The sequence below is a fragment of the Piliocolobus tephrosceles genome, chromosome 15 (genome assembly GCF_002776525.5).
Source record: "Piliocolobus tephrosceles isolate RC106 chromosome 15, ASM277652v3, whole genome shotgun sequence".
Taxonomy (NCBI): Eukaryota; Metazoa; Chordata; class Mammalia; order Primates; family Cercopithecidae; genus Piliocolobus; species Piliocolobus tephrosceles.
Genome location: NC_045448.1, coordinates 47,983,515 through 47,995,367, shown reverse-complemented (window position 1 = coordinate 47,995,367; position 11,853 = coordinate 47,983,515). Strand labels below are relative to the sequence as shown.

The 11,853-nt window shown below is 44.5% G+C and overlaps 1 protein-coding gene across 1 annotated transcript; it reads left to right on the top strand.

Annotated features, from left to right (window-relative positions):
- Window positions 1–378: 378 nt before the first annotated feature.
- Window positions 379–2,099, top strand: LOC111550452 (ribosomal biogenesis factor-like). The gene is made up of 3 exons (XM_023223905.1): window positions 379–449; window positions 1,171–1,275; window positions 2,021–2,099. The coding sequence occupies exons 1-3, from the start codon at window positions 379–381 to the stop codon at window positions 2,097–2,099; spliced, it is 255 nt and encodes an 84-aa protein (XP_023079673.1).
- Window positions 2,100–11,853: the final 9,754 nt, after the last annotated feature.

Below are 11,853 nucleotides of genomic sequence, written 5' to 3'. Positions count from 1 at the left end.
GTGGTTGCATAGTATTCCATGGTGTATATGTACCACATTTTCTTTATCTACTGATGGGCATTTGGGTTGATTCCATGTGTTTGCTATTGTGAATAGTGCTGCAATGAACATATGGCAAAGGTCTTTTTTCAGACCTTTCAAGGTGTCAGACTCAGTTAATCTCTCTTAGATATGGAAAATTTCTAGAAAAGGAAGGCCTGGCTGCATTAGTAGAGATTATCTACAGATGCCAATTTTCCCCAGAAAAAATAGCTTTGCAAGGGCTCGTCTGTTTGCTGGCCCTGCAGCAACCATTTCAAAATATGTCAAATAAATATATTTTGGGGTAAAATATTTTGATTTCCTTCACCCTATACTAGAACCACCTCTGCATAAATCATGAACACTGGTGTGGATTCTGATCAGAGAGCCCCTGTAAGCCGGTGGTCCCTTAGAGAAAAATGGAGTCTGTATGCTGATTTAAAAATAGAGATTGGGCCAGGGCAGGTGCAGTGGCTCACGCCTGTAATCCCAGCACTTTTGGAGGCTGAGGCAGGCGTATCATGAGGTCAGGAGATCGAGACCATCCTGGCTAACACGGTGAAACCCCATCTCTACTAAAAATACAAAAACTAGCCAGGCGTGGTGGCATGTGGTGGTAATCCCAGCTACTTGGGAGGCCGAGACAGAAGAATTGCATGAACCTGGGAGGCAAAGGTTGTAGTGAGCCAAGATAGCGCCACTGTACTCCAGCCTGGGTGATACAGCAAGACTCTATCTCAAAACAAAACAAAATACCAAAACCCAGAAAAACAGATGGTGTCACCTGGAGCTTAAGAAGCTGCATGTGGCCGGGCGCGGCGGCTCAAGCCTGTAATCCCAGCACTTTGGGAGGCCGAGACGGGCGGATCACGAGGTCAGGAGATCGAGACCATCCTGGCTAACACGGTGAAACCCCGTCTCTACTAAAAAAAAAAAAAAATACAAAAACTAGCTGGGCGAGGTGGCGGGCGCCTGTAGTCTCAGCTACTCGGGAGGCTGAGGCAGGAGAATGGCGTAAACCCGGGAGGCGGAGCTTGCAGTGAGCTGAGATCCGGCCACTGCACTCCAGTCCGGGCGACAGAGCAAGACTCCGCCTCAAAAAAAAAAAAAAAAAAAGAAGCTGCATGCAAGTATTGAATTCCTGACAAGGGCCAAGAACAGATTAAGAGGGCAGAAATCCAGGAATGTATTTCACATAGCCAGCCAAAAAAACTTTAAAGCTAAAAACAAAGCAAAACCAGTTACCACTAATCTTTTTTTTCTTTCTTTCTTTTTTTGAGACAGAGTTTTGCTCTTGTCACTCAGGCTAGAGTGTAATGGCACGATCTCAGCTCACTGTAACTTCTGCCTCCTGGGTTCAAGCGATTCTCCTGCCCCAGCCTCCTGAGTAGCTGGGATTACAGGTGCCTGCCAACACACTTGGCTAATTTTTGTATTTTTAGTAGAGACGGGGTTTCACCAGGTTGGCCAGGCTGGTCTTGAACTCCTGACCTCAGATGATCCCCTTGCCTTGGCCTCCCAAAGTACTAGGATTACAGGCGTGAGCCACCACGCCCAACCACCACTAATCTTTTTGTTTTTTTGTTTTTTTTTTTTTGAGACGGAGTCTCGCTCTGTAGCCCAGGCTGGAGTACAGTGGGGCGATCTCAACTCACTGTAAGCTCTGCCTCCCGGGTTCACGCCATTCTCCTGCCTCAGCCTCCCGTGTCGCTGGGACTGCAGGCATCCCCCACCACGCCCGGCTAATTTTTTGTATTTTTAGTAGAGACGGGGTTTCACCGTGTTAGCCAGGATGGTCTCAATCTCCTGACCTCGTGATCCGCCCGTCTCGGCCTCCCAAAGTGCTGGGATTACAGGCATGAGCCGCCGCACCTGGCCCACCACTAATCTTAAACATTATGAATGATGAAAACGCTAACAGAGTAAATAAAGCTCTTGTAAATGTACAAAATGAACTTGCACATTTCTCAAAACACCTTTCTCTTGAACCTCTACAGAAAGAATTGATTCTTCAGCAGTGTCATGAAAGCAAACCAGTTAATGTTGGTGAAGCTACAAAATTAATGGCTCAGTTGTAATATAGTGGTGATGCATCTAATTCCCCACAAAGACCAAGAAATTAAATGTTTTATACAATAAATAAATAAAATATATATTGGATCAGGCGTGGTGGCTCACACCTGTAATCTCAGCATTTTGGGAGGCCAAGATGGTGGATTTCTTGAGCTCATGAGTTTGAGACCAGCCTGGCCAACATGGTGAAACTCTGTCTCTACTAAAAATGAAAAAATTAGCGAAGAGTGGTGGTGCACCCGGTAATCCCAGCTACTTGGGAGACTGAGACATGTAAATCACTTGAACCTGGGAGACTAAGACATATAAATCACTTGAACCTGGGAGATAGAGGCTGCAGTGACCCGAGCACCACTGCACTCCTGTTTGGGTGACAGAGTGAGACTCTGCCTCAAAAAAAAAAGCTGGGCACAGTAGCTCATGCCTGTAATGCCAGCACTTTGACGAGTGGATCGCCTGAGGTTGAGAATTTGAGACCAGCCTGATCAACATGGAGAAACCCCATCTCTACTAAAAATACAAAATTAGCTGGGCATGGTGGCACATGCCTGTAATCCCAGCTACACGGTAGGCTGAGGCAGGAGAATCACTTGAACCAAGGAGGCGGAGGTTGTGGTGGATCAAGACATTGCACTCCAGCCTGGGCAACAAGAACAAAACTCTGTCTGAAAAAAAAAAAAATTTACTTGGGAGGATGAGGTGGAAGAATGGCTTGAGCCCAGGAGGAGGAGGTTGCAGGGAGCTGAGATTGAGCCACCACACACCAGTCTGGGTCACAGAGCCAGACCTTGTCTCAAAAAAAAAAAAGGGGGGGGGGGGGCAAAAGAACTAGAATAGTTAAAACAATTTTGAAAAAGAAGAATAATGTTGGTGAACCCACCCTACCTGATTTCTACATTTTACATAAAGATACAGTAGTCAGTAGTCAACACAGTGTGATATTGGAGAAAGAAGAGACATACAGATTAATGGACTAGAATAAAGAGCCCAGAAATAGATCCATGCATGCAACTGTCCCCAGGAAAACTTTACAAAATCGATTAAGAGAAGAAAAAATTCAACCAGGCTTGCAGCACAGTTAGCAGTCATCATTAAGCCAGCTTGCTCTTTGGCCCACTTCCTTGTGGCTGCTCTCTGCTTACTACCCCAGGATATTGGTAGTCCTTGTCACAAGACTGTTCTTTTTCTGTTCTGTAGATGAAATCTAAGGCCTTGTGAGATTAAGTTTTCCATGGAGTTTCTCCGTTGGGTTTTGCATACAACAAAACTACCCACACCAGCTGGTCTAAGGGGCCCAGCAGAAAGCTGATTCATGGAAGAATGCAGTTTCCACATCCTGATTATTATTATTATTATTCTGAGACAGTGTCTAGCTCTGTCACCCAGGCTGGAGTGCAAAGACGCAATCTCGGCTCACTGCAACCTCCTCCTCTCGGGTTCAAGTGATTCTCCTGCCTCAATCTCCTGAGTAGCTGGGACTATAGGCACGCGCCACCTTGCCCAGCTAACTTTTATATTTTTAATAGAGACAGGGTTTCACCTGTAGTCCAGGCTAGTCTTGAACTCCTGACCTCAGGTGATCCGCCCACCTCAGCCTCCCAAAGTGCTGGGACTACAGGCTTGAGCCACTGCACCGGGTCAACACATCCTGATTATTTCATCTGCTTTACTCCAACTAATCAATGACCTCAGTTTTCTAGCCCCTCACCCTCCATGATCCCCTTAAAAACCTTTGCCCAGAAAATCCTAGAGAAAATGGATTTGAGGCTTGAGAATTCCTCCTGTTTCCTTGTTTGGCACTTTGGAATTAATAAACTCTTTCTCTGCTGCAAAACTTGCTGTCAGTGTATTGGTCTGTTGCTGTGGCAGCAGGCATACAAACCTAGTAGTCCTGTTACATACGTATATGGTCAATTGATTTTTGACAAACAGGCAGAAATAATTCAATGGAAAAAGTACAGTGTATTTAAGGAATGAAGATGGAACAATTAGATATCCAGGTGCAAAAAAAAGGAGTCTCAATCTATACTTCACACCCCATAAAAATTAATTCAAAATGGATCATAGACATAAATGTAAAACCTAAAACTGTAAAACTTCTAGGATAAAACATTTGTGAACTTGGGTTAGGCCACGATTTCTTAGTTATGACACCAAAAGTACAGTTCGTAAAAGAAAAGAAATCAATAACTTGGACTTCATCAAAATGAAGAACTTCTCTTCAAAAGACACTGTTGAAAGAATGAAAAGAGAAGCCACAAATGGGGAGATCTTTTTTTTTTTTTTTTTTTTTTTTTTTTTGGCAAAACTTACATCTGATAAAAGACTTGAATCCAGAATATGTAAAGAACTCAGAAAACTCAATAATACAAAGTCAACCCTACTTTAAAAGATGAGAAATGAGCCGGGCACAGTGGCTCATATCTATAATATTAGTATTTTGGGAGGCCAAGGCAGGCAGATTGCTTGAGCCCAGGAATTCAAGACCAGCCCGGGCAACATGGTGAGACCCTGTCTCCACAAAAAATATGGTGGCATATGCCTGTGGTTCCAGCTACTCAGAAGGCTGAGGGGAGAGGATCGCTTGAGCCAGGGAAGTTAAGGCTACAGTGAGCTGTGATCGCTGAGAAGAACAAAGATCATCTGGTGACCATCAAGTAGGCCATCCAGAGGCAAAACTCCTTATCTGAGGAATTTAGAAGTAATTAGCCTTCCCTGTTACCTAAAGTCAGCATCTGGTTCCAGACCTCTTTCCTCAAAATTTATACATAACTAGAATTTCTGTACATCTCCAGAATGCATGCATGTTGAAACTCATTCTGCAACCCTTGCTGACATTAAGACGGCAAAATGTCTGCAAATGTAATCAATACTCATGACTTATGTGCGCTAATATGGTCTAAATTACCCTTAAACTCTCACTTTAAGGTCCATAAATATCCCTAAGGAAAATCCACCGTGGCATGCTCAGTTCTCTTGCTGATGCACCTGGCTGCACTCTTCTGCAGTGTGCTTTCTATCTAATAAAATTTTCCTTTTCAAATCTATACTGTTGTCAGTAAATTCTTCCCAACCTGCAAGTCAACCAATTTCCGATGCCAGGGCTCTGACCTCACCTTGTCAGAGGTGTTTGAACCAGAGCAACTCCATCTTGAATAGGGGCTGGATAAAATAAGGTTGAGACCTGCTGGGCTGCATTCCCAGGAGGTTAAGGTGTTCTAAGTCACAGGATAAGATAGGTGGTCAGGACAAGATACAGGTCATAAAGACCTTGCTGCTAAAACAGGTCACAGTAAAGAAAAGGGCTAAAACCCATCAAAACCATGAAGGCCACAAGAGTGACCTCTGGTCGTTCTCACTGCTACACTCCCACCAGCGCCATGACAGTTTACAAATGCCATGGCAATGTCAGGAAGCTACCCTATCTGGTCCAAAAAGGGGAGGCATGAATAATCCACCCCTTATTTAGCATGTAATCAAGAAATAACCATAAAAATGGGCAACCAGCAGTCCTTGGGGCTGCTCTGCCTATGGAGTAGTCATTCTTTTATTCCTTTACTTCCTTAATAAACTTGCTTTGACTTCATGGATTCACCCCAAATTCTTTATTGTGCGAGATCCAAAAACGCTCTCTTAGGGCCTAAATTGGGACCCCTTTCAGGTAACAACCTGGTAATCGCCCCCACTGCACTCAGCCTGGGCAACACAGTGAAAACCTGTCTCAAAAAAAAAAAAAAAATGTATTTGAATGGACACTTCCACAGAGATGATATATAGATGGCAAATAAACACATGCAAAAACAATTTTTTTCTTTTCTTGAGACAGGATCTCACTCTGTTTTCCAGGTTGGAGTGTAGCAGTGCAATCTCGGCTCACTGCAGCCTCAACCTCCCCAGCTCAAGTCATCCTCTCACCTCAGCCTTCTGAGTAGCTGGGACTACAGGTGCATACCACCATGCCCAGTTAATTTTTAATTTTTTTTGTAGAGACGGGGGTCTCACTATGTTGCCCAAGCTGGTCTTGAACTGTTGGACTCAAGTGACCCACCTGGCTTAGCCTCCTAAAGTGCTAGGATTACAGGCATGAGCCACTGCACCCAGCTGCTAAAATGTTAAACATGATTAGTCATTAGGGAAATTCAAATTAAAACCAAAGTGTAATACCACTACACATCTATTAGAATGGCTTAAAAAAAAAAAAAAAAAAACCAACAAACCCTAGTTCTGGCAAGAATGCAAAGTGACTGGAATGCTCATATAATATAGTAGCCATACAGAATAATATAGTCTCTTTGGGAAACAATTTGACTGTTTTATATAAAATTAAACATTTATCATAAAACCCAGAAATCCCACTCCTAGGTATTTACCCAAGAGAAATGAAAATTTATGGCTGGGGATGCTGGTGTGTACCTGTAGTCCCGGCTACTCAGGAGGCTGAGGTGGGGGAATTACTTGAGTCCAGGAGCTCCGGATCAGCCTGAGCAACATAGTGAGACCAGTCCCTGTCCCCAAAACAATTTTTAAAAGAGAAAATCCATGTTTATAGCAGCTTTATTCATAAATGAGAAAAAATGGAAAAAACCCAGATGTACCTAAATTAGAGCATAACTAATATGTGGTACATCCATCAGTGAAGTATTATTTAGCAATAAAAAGGAATAACTATTGATGTATAGAGCATTATGGATATGTGTCAATTGTCTTATGTTAAATGAAAGAAGCTAAACTCAAAACCTACATACCTTATGTTTCCATTTATATATTTCGGGAAGGTTAAAACTATAGGGACTGGGACAGGGACAGGGACAGGGGAGGTGGTTCATGCCTCTAATCCCCACACTTTGGGAGGCCAAGGTGGGAAGCTCACTTGAGGCCAGGAGTTGGAGATCATCCTGGGCAAGATGATAAGGGTGAGACCCCGAATCTACAAACAAATTTTTTTGTTTTGTTTTGTTTTGTTTTTTAATTAGCTGGGCGAGGTGGCACAGTCCTGTAGTCCCAGCTACTCAGTAGGCCAAGGCAGGAGAATTGCTTGAGCCCAGGAGTTTGAGGCTGCAGTGAGCTGTGATCATACAACTGAATTCCAGCCTGGATAAGAGAGTGAGACCCTACCTCTAAAATAAAAAAATTAATAATAAAAAATAAAAACTATGGGGATAGAAAACAGATCAGTAGTTGCCAGGGACAGGGCCTGGGGAAAGTTTGACTATAACTGGGCCCAGGGAACTGTGGCTGAGGGAACTGTTTTACATCTTGACTATGGTGGATGACCATAGTCAAAACTCACAATGCTATACACTAAAAAGGGTGAATTTTACTGCATGTAAAGTATACCTTAAAATTTTTTTCTATTCTTTTTTTTAGAGACAGAGTCTTACTCTGAAGCCCAGGCTGCAGTGTAGTGATGCATTCACAGCTCACTGTAGCCTTGAATCCCTGGGCTTGAGCAATACTCCCACCTCAGCCTCCTGGGTAGCTGGGATTACAGGCCCACCCCACCATGCCTGGCTAACTAAAAAAAAAATGTAGAGATGGGATTTCCCTATGTTTCTCAGTCTGGTCTTTAACTCCTGATCTCAAGCGATCCTTCTGCCTTAGCCTCCCAAAGTGCTAGGGTTACAGGCATGAGCCACTATGCCCAGCTAATTTTTTTAATGGATGAAAAAAAGGAAGGTTACAACAGCTTGTAGGTCCTTGACCAGAGCTGGCAAATTCTACGAGGGTTCTTTCCAGAGTGAGGTCAGTTTTTTTCTTTCTTCTTTTTTTTTGGGACAGAGTTTCACTCTGTTGTCCAGGTTGGAATTCAGTGGTGCAAGTTCAATTCACTGCAACCTCCATCTCGGGTTCAAGCGATTCTTGTGCCTCAGCCTCCTGAGTAGCTGGAGATTACAGGCACGCGCCACCACGCCTGCCTAATTTTTGTATCTTTAGTAGAGATGGGGTTTTGCTGTGCTGGCCAGGCTGGTCTCGAACTCCTGGCCTCAAGTGATCTGCCTGTCTTGGCCCCATAAAGTGATGGGTGCCCTAAGCCACTATGCCTGGCCCATTGTCTTTCAAAGCTCCATCACTGTATATTTCCAGGCCAGCAAAATCTTCTAAATTCAAGACCCTTTGCAGCCTGCTGATTGGTGGCTTGAAATCTGAGGGTGAGTGGACTCTCCTAAGGCTCTGGTCTACATGGAAAAAGTATGAAGGGCAAGAGAAAGCAAGCAGGAGTCCAGGTCACTGAGAGAGCAGCTGCTGCCTCCTATCTCCAAATGGGCAGTGGGGCCTATGGGAGGTAAAGCCCCTACCTCCCACTATTCCTGCAATCTATTCTTCTGGTTCCTTTGGGTAACTCCTTCTTTTTCCAAGTGGCCTGGGAAGCTGTCAGTCATGATGCTCGTATACTCACCTCCCCCATTCTCACTCCAGGAACAGACACATAAGCCAGGATGACATAGCCAAACAAACTACTCCTCTTCACAGTCCACAGTGATTCATGGAGGGAGGGCACACAACCCAATCAAGACCAAACAGGATCTTCCTGGAGACCACTAAGTAGATAATTGGGAGAGAATTTCTCTCTTCACTGAGGTTGCTAAATTGAGGATACTTAGGACCAACACTACTGGTGGTCAGCTTGCCTGAGAGGGATGTTACAGGGCAGTCAACAGAACCAGGGGCTGGGGAGGGAACCAGGCCCTGGTAACGTGTGTTGAGCCACTGGATCCAGTCATGCATGAAGTCAGAACCAACCTGGGGCTTCCCAATTATTGAACCATTACATCCTCTTTTCTCTTGACTAGTTTGAGTTGAGGTTGTTTCTCTCTATATAGGAGTCTTCACTAATACACAGTTCAACTTGCACTGTTCTGTGGTCATGCACCACCGAGAGTTCCACTCAGATGAGTTCGACCAACGCCAAAGGACACCTGCTTTGTGCCAGACACTGGGGATACAGAGCTGATGAAGACACAGCCCTGCCCCAGAGGAACTCAGAGTCTTATGGAGGAGACAGAAATATCAGCAAATGCTAAGTGGTCAGATAGAGATTAGTTAACACAAGGAACTATTAGAACACAGGAGCCCAGCACTTGCCCCAGCCTGGAGATTCAAATAAGCCTTCTTGGAGATGACCTCTGAGCTGAGTCTTAAAGCATCACCCATGTGAAGAGATAAAAGAAAGCATCTTTTGGGCAGAGGCATGAGCAAAGACCTGGCAGGGCGAGACAGCATGATGTGTGCAGAAAAATAAAAACCTTGGGTGTTTCTAGAGGAATGCTGTCTAGTATAACTCTGTGTTGATGGGAATGTTCTACTTCTATGCTGTCCAGTATGTAATCTCTAGCTAGTAGGCGCTTGAAATGTGGATAGTGCAACTGAGAAACTGAATTTTTAATTTTATTTTAACTAAAACTTAGGCCAGGCACAGTGGCTCACGCCTGTAATCCCAGCACTTTGGGAGGCTAATGTGTAAGGATTGCTTGAGCACAGGAATTCAAGACCAGCCTAGGCAACATAGTGAGACCCCATCTCTACAAAAATAAAAAATTAGCTGGGCATGATGGTGCATGCCTGTATTCCTATCTACTCAGGAAGCTGAGGTGGGAGGATCCTTTGAGCCTGGGAGGGTGAGGCTGCAGTGAGCCCTGATCACGCCACTACCCTCCAGCCTCAGTGATAGAGCGAGACCCTGTCTAAAATAAAATAACGTAATTGAAAGAGCCGCTTGCAGCTGGTGGCTACCATATTAGACAGTGCAGTGACTGTAGGCAGTAAAGTGCAAGGCAGGAGATGGTGAGAGGTTAGGCAGGCCAGGAGAGCTCCGTGAAGGGCCATGAATGCCATTTCAAGGGTGTTGGACTTTAACCAGAAGGTGATGGGGAGTCTTTGGAGGGTGGTAAACTGAAGTGACTTACGTCATCTCAATGGGCCAGAAGAAGCCTGGAGTTAGAAGGACATTGCTGTAGCTGGAGGAAGAACATCTGAGGGTCTGAAACATCGCAATAACAGGAGGGCTGGTGAGAGGGGCTGATCCAAGAAGCTTAAGAGGATAGAGTCAGCAGGACTGAGTGATCCCTTGGTTTCAGAGGGTGGGGCTGCATCTTCTGGGTAGGATTTACAAGAAAGATGGGTTCTTGGGTAGTAGGGCTTGGACAGGGTGCTGTTCCCCGGCAGGACTAGAGGTTGGGGGTCCTGGAGTAGCTCCCAGATCCCAAGGCCCCACTTCTCTACAGGTGAGGCTCTGTTAAGGTCAAAGAAGCAGATTGAAGAGACATATTCCCCAGCTGTTTGTTGTTTCTTATTAGCTCGAAGGATCATGGCAGCTTGGAAAACTTCGGAGTCTGATTGTAAATATTGGCCAACTGCAGGAGCGGGAAGGCTCTCCAAAAGACAGAGGGGTGGTTTAAAGTCTTTTGTAATTAAGAAAATACCTGAATAATTTAATAAAGCCAAACTATCATTGAAATGAGAGACTGCCCCTCACTGGACCTCCTTAGGTAGGGTAAGTGGAGAACAATCTTCCCTTGGCTTTAAGAAAGGGCTATGTCCTGGATTTCAGAGTGGGAATGAGGGGCCTCAAACTTAGTTTTGTTTTGTTTTTTTGATAAACAATCAAAGAGATAATCCTCTCATTGAAATGGGCTGCCAACATGCCCTCCAGTTTTAGTTCAATGAGGTAGAAACTATTATAATCTCCAACGGATAGATGAGAAAACTAAGGCACAGAGACCTTAGTACTCATTCACTCAAGAACCCACTCATTTAAATACTTAACTTTAAATCCAGGGATAGGTAAACTTTTTCTACTGAGACACTAAATATGCAATGGACAATGGTCAGACCATACATGAGAATAGAACTCTGGCCTGCAACCTGCAGCAATCAGTCCAGGAAATCAACCCATTACTACGGTAACCAGCCCAGGAAGCCATATTGCTATCTCTAAGCAGACTTGTAGAAAATCAGGCTGCTCTCCCTAGCAATCAGTCCAGGAAGCCAAACAATAACCCTTGTAATAACTGGCCCAAACCAATTAGGATTTGATTAATAACTGACAGTTTCCTTTATTTTTGTCCCTGCTTCCAATTTAGGATGAACCAGAAAAAGTCAAATATGTTCCCCTAACCAATCACATAGGATGCCCTAATTCCAGTTAGCCCCCCTATACGGACACCCTCCAATCACGGTGTCAGGTGGCCAAAAAGAAGACCCAAAAGCATGCTTCCTTGGCATGCGGAGTACTTTGAACTGAAGGAAATGGAAAGGACCTCAGAAGTTTCTGACCTCCCATCCTCCTTTCTCCTGCTCCTCTCTCTCCCCTGAGCAAGATATAGAAACTAGAATTCCTCTTCTCCAAGGTAGGCCATAGAAACTAGATCCTTTCTTCCCCAAAGCAAGCTAGAAAACCTAGAAACCTACCCATGCCTTTCTGTGTAGAAGCTGACCATAGATATTCTCCCACCTACATTGTCTGATAGTAGATCGTAAGACTCAGTCCAGAGGAGTCTTGCCTCCACCCAGGGGGATGGAATGCTGCACAGAGAGGCCAAGGAGAATCTGAACAGACAGGGCCCACTGTTTCCCCCTCAGTCTGTTACCATTAGAGCACACCCGTTTGTCCAATCACATTTCCACACAAATGTCTGTTCTTTGTCTAAACCTAGGCATAAAAACAGTTTTTTCTGGGTCTTTAAGTCTTCATCTCCCAAGGCTCCCATGTTGTGTGAAACTCTGGTTGAATAAATCTGTGCTTTCCTCTTGTTAACCTGT